Source organism: Calidris pugnax, unplaced genomic scaffold, assembly GCF_001431845.1.
Source record: "Calidris pugnax isolate Ruff unplaced genomic scaffold, ASM143184v1 scaffold512, whole genome shotgun sequence".
In the NCBI taxonomy this organism is placed as follows: domain Eukaryota; kingdom Metazoa; phylum Chordata; class Aves; order Charadriiformes; family Scolopacidae; genus Calidris; species Calidris pugnax.
This window is the reverse complement of record NW_015091251.1, coordinates 14,390-19,392: the sequence shown is the minus strand read 5'-3', so window position 1 is coordinate 19,392 and position 5,003 is coordinate 14,390. Positions and strand designations below refer to the sequence as shown.

Genomic DNA, 5,003 nt, shown 5'->3' with positions numbered 1-5,003 from the left:
GAGGCCACCACGGTCCCATCAGCAGCCTGTTGTTTTGTGGTTTTTTTCTTTTTTTTTTCTTGTTTTTTTCTTTTTTTTATTATTTTTTATTTTTCCCACCCCCCCCGGCCTTCTCTCCTTTTCTTTTCAGCTTGGTTCCTACCCCAGGTTACGGGAGGAGACGGAGAGGATCGTCACCACTCACATCCGGGAGCGGGAAGGCAAAACCAAGGACCAGGTGAGCTCCAGCCAGGAGAAGACCTCGGTTCTTCTCACACCTTTAACTGGTGGTGACCCCCAGGGGACAACGCTTGGTCCAGTTTTGTCCAACATATTCATCGATGACTTTGTTGGACCAATATCTCATCCTATTCATCGATGACTTGGACGAGATATTGGTCCAACGTATTCATCGATGACTTGGACGAGATATTGGTCCAACAAAGTCATCGATGAATGTGTTGGACCAATATCTCGTCCAGGTCATCGATATTGATGTGTTGGACCAATATCTCGTCCAAGTCATCGATATCAATATGTTGGACTTGGACGAGATATTGGTCCAATGTATTCATCAATGACCTGGATGAGATATTGGTCCAACACATTCATCGATGACTTGGATGAGATATTGGTCCAACATACTCATTGATGACCTGGACGAGATACTGGTCCAACATATTCATCGATGAATGTGTTGGACCAATAACTCGTCCAAGTCATCGATGAATAGGACGAGATATTGGTCCAACATATCGATATCGATGACTTGCACGAGATGTTGGTCCAACACATTCATTGATGACGTGGATGAGATATTGGTCCAACGTATTCATCGATGACTTGGACGAGTTATTGGTCCAACACATTCATCGATGAATATGTTGGACCAATATCTCCTCCAAGTCATCGATGACTTGGAACAACACATTCATCAATGACTTGGATGAGATATTGGTCCAACATACTCATCGATGACTTTGTTGGACCAATATCTTGTCCTGTTCATCGATGACTTGGACAAGTTATTGGTCCAACATATTCATCGATGACTTGGACGAGATGTTGGTCCAACATATCGATATCGATGTCTTGGACGAGATATTGGTCCAACACATTCATCAATGACCTGGACGAGATATTGGTCCAACATAGTCATCGATATGTTGGACTTGGACGAGATATTGGTCCAACATATTCATCGATGACTTGGACAAGTTATTGGTCCAACATATTCATCGATGACTTGGACGAGTTATTGGTCCAACATATTCATCAATAACCTGGATGAGATATTGGTCCAACATATTCATCGATGACTTGTATGAGATATTGATCCAACAAAGTCATCGATGACTTTGTTGGACCAATATCTCGTCCAGGTCATCGATATCGATATGTTGGACTTGGACGAGATATTGGTCCAACACATTCATCAATGACCTGGACGAGATGTTGGTCCAACACATTCATCGATGACTTTGTTGGACCAATATCTCGTCCAAGTCATCGATGAATAGGACGAGATATTGGTCCAACACATTCATCGATGACTTTGATGAGATATTGGTCCAACATACTCATCGATGACTTTGTTGGACCAATATCTCGTCCTATTCATCGATGACTTGGACAAGTTATTGGTCCAACATACTCATCGATGACTTTGTTGGACCAATATCTCGTCCTATTCATCGATGACTTGGACGAGATATCGGTCCAACATACTCATCGATGACTTGGATGAGGTATTGGTCCAACATATTAATCGATGACCTGGACAAGATATTGGTCCAACATATCGATATCGATGACTTGGACGAGATATTGGTCCAACATATTCATCATTCAGGGGGTTGGAACTCCATGATCTTTGAGGTCCCTTCCAACCCAAACCATTCTATGACTCTATGACGTGCTCTGGGCAACCCTGCTTTGGCCGGGGGGTTGGACCAGATGGTCTCTTCTAGAAGGTCCCTTCCAACTCTGATAATTCCCTGATTCTCCCAATCCCAAATCTCCCTCTCCCCATGGCCATGGTGTGTCTCTTCCACCTCCTTGCACCCTAAACCTTGACCTGGAACTTCATAACACCCAAACCTTCTTCCAGATCCTCCTCCTCATCGACATCGAGCTCTCCTACATCAACACCAACCACGAGGACTTCATCGGATTCGCCAAGTGAGTCGTTTTCCTGGTGGGACGGGGTCCTATTCATCGATGACTTGGACGAGATATCGGTCCAACATACTCATCGATGACTTGGATGAGGTATTGGTCCAACATATTAATCGATGACCTGGACAAGATATTGGTCCAACATATCGATATCGATGACCTGGATGAGATATTGGTCCAACACATTCATCGATGACTTGGACGAGATATTGGTCCAACATATTCATTGATACTTGGATGAGATATTGGTCCAACATACTTATTGATGACCTGGACAAGATATTGGTCCAACATATCGATGACTTGGATGAGATATTGGTCCAAATATTCATCGATGACCTGGACGAGATATTGGTCCAACACATTCATCGATGACTTGGACGAGATATTGGTCCAACATATTCATCATTCAGGGGGTTGGAACTCAATGATCTTTGAGGTCCCTTCCAACCCAAACCATTCTATGACTCTATGACGTGCTCTGGGCAACCCTGCTTTGGCCGGGGGGTTGGACCAGATGGTCTCTTCTAGAAGGTCCCTTCCAACTCTGATAATTCCCTGATTCTCCCAATCCCAAATCTCCCTCTCCCCATGGCCATGGTGTGTCTCTTCCACCTCCTTGCACCCTAAACCTTGACCTGGAACTTCATAACACCCAAACCTTCTTCCAGATCCTCCTCCTCATCGACATCGAGCTCTCCTACATCAACACCAACCACGAGGACTTCATCGGATTCGCCAAGTGAGTCGTTAGAGCCCCCCCCCCTCCCGGCCCCTCCAACCTTTCACAGCCCAATTTTTTGGGATTTGGGATCTGGGAGCTCCTCTTCTCCCCCCGTTTGAGGGGATGGGAGGTGGGACCTGCCCCACGGTCGTCCCTCTGTGGTTGTTAACGCTGCTCCTTGGGCAGAAAAGCCAAAATCAGGTTGTTCAGCCTCAAAAAAAGCTCAGGGCCCCGCTCACAGGAGCGCTAACGAGGAATTAAGGTAATTAAGGCTGGTGCTGCCCCTCGGTAGGGATTTGGGGGTTCTCCTTGACCCCCCCCAGGCCCACTGAAGGGAAGGTGAAAGGGCTTGTCCTGTCCCAGCTCTATGACGTGCTCTGGGCAACCCTGCTTTGGCCGGGGGGTTGGACCAGATGGTCTCTACTAGAAGGTCCCTTCCAACTCTGATAATTCCCTGATTCTCCCAATCCCCCGTCCCTCCTCATCCTCTGCAGGAGCGGAGGAGGAAGGTCTCCCCATCCTTTGGGTTCGTCCCTCCTCATCCTCTGCAGGAGTGGAGGAGGAAGGTCTCCCCGTCCTTTGGGCTCGTCCCTCCTCATCCTCTGCCCGGGGACGGAGGAGGAAGGTCTCCCCGTCCTTCCTCATCCTCTGCAGGAGCAGAGGAGGAAGGTCTCCCCGTCCTTTGGGCTCGTCCCTCCTCATCCTCTGCGGGAGAGGAGGAGGAAGGTCTCCCCATCCTTTGGGCTCGTCCCTCCTCATCCTCTGCAGCAGTGGAGGAGGAAGGTCTCCCCGTCCTTTGGGCTCGTCCCTCCTCATCCTCTGCAGGATTGGAGGAGGAAGTTCTCCCTGTCCTTCGGCCTCATCCCTCCTCATCCTCTGCCTGGGGACGGAGGAGGAAGTTCTCCCTGTCCTTTGGCCTCATCCCTCCTCATCCTCTGCCTGGGGACGGAGGAGGAAGGTCTCCCCATCCTTTGGGCTTGTCCCTCCTCATCCTCTGTAGGAGCAGAGGAGGAAGGTCTCCCCATCCTTTGGGCTCGTCCCTCCTCATCCTCTGCCCGGGGACGGAGGAGGAAGGTCTCCCCGTCCTTCCTCATCCTCTGCAGGAGCAGAGGAGGAAGGTCTCCCCGTCCCTCCTCATCCTCTGCAGGAGCGGAGGAGGAAGGTCTCCCCATCCTTTGGGCTTGTCCCTCCTCATCCTCTGCCTGGGGACGAAGGAGGAAGGTCTCCCCGTCCTTTGGGCTCGTCCCTCCTCATCCTCTGCAGCAGTGGAGGAGGAAGGTCTCCCCGTCCTTTGGGCTCGTCCCTCCTCATCCTCTGCAGGATTGGAGGAGGAAGTTCTCCCTGTCCTTCGGCCTCATCCCTCCTCATCCTCTGCCTGGGGACGGAGGAGGAAGTTCTCCCTGTCCTTTGGCCTCATCCCTCCTCATCCTCTGCCTGGGGACGAAGGAGGAAGGTCTCCCCGTCCTTTGGGCTCGTCCCTCCTCATCCTCTGCAGGATTGGAGGAGGAAGTTCTCCCTGTCCTTTGGCCTCATCCCTCCTCATCCTCTGCCTGGGGACGGAGGAGGAAGTTCTCCCTGTCCTTTGGCCTCATCCCTCCTCATCCTCTGCCTGGGGACGGAGGAGGAAGGTCTCCCCATCCTTTGGGCTTGTCCCTCCTCATCCTCTGTAGGAGCAGAGGAGGAAGGTCTCCCCGTCCTTTGGGCTCGTCCTTCCTCATCCTCTGCCCGGGGACGGGGACCCTCATCCTCCCCCAGCCCCCCCTCCTCCTCTTCTTCCTCCTCCTCTTCCTCCTCCTCCTCCTCCTCCTCAAATTCACCGCCTTCCCCTTGTTTCCTTTTTTCCTCCTCTCTCCTTTTATCCTCTGCCTGGGGACGGAGGAGGAAGGTCTCCCCATCCTTTGGGCTTGTCCCTCCTCATCCTCTGTAGGAGCAGAGGAGGAAGGTCTCCCCGTCCTTTGGGCTCGTCCCTCCTCATCCTCTGCCCGGGGACGGGGACCCTCATCCTCCCCCAGCCCACCCTCCTCCTCTTCTTCCTCCTCCTCTTCCTCCTCCTCCTCCTCCTCCTCAAATTCACCGCCTTCCCCTTGTTTCCTTTTTTCCTCCTCTCTCCTTTTTTTCTCCC

The 5,003-nt window shown here is 51.2% G+C and overlaps 1 protein-coding gene across 1 annotated transcript in view; it reads left to right on the top strand.

Annotated features, from left to right (window-relative positions):
* Positions 1 to 5,003, top strand: part of LOC106898701 (dynamin-2) — a 41,208-nt gene that overhangs the window by 32,210 nt on the left and 3,995 nt on the right. Inside the window, exons 11-12 of the mRNA XM_014960111.1 lie at positions 131 to 217; positions 2,090 to 2,160. Of these exons, the coding sequence (XP_014815597.1) occupies positions 131 to 217; positions 2,090 to 2,160 (158 nt within the window). The remainder of the gene's footprint in view (positions 1 to 130; positions 218 to 2,089; positions 2,161 to 5,003) is intronic.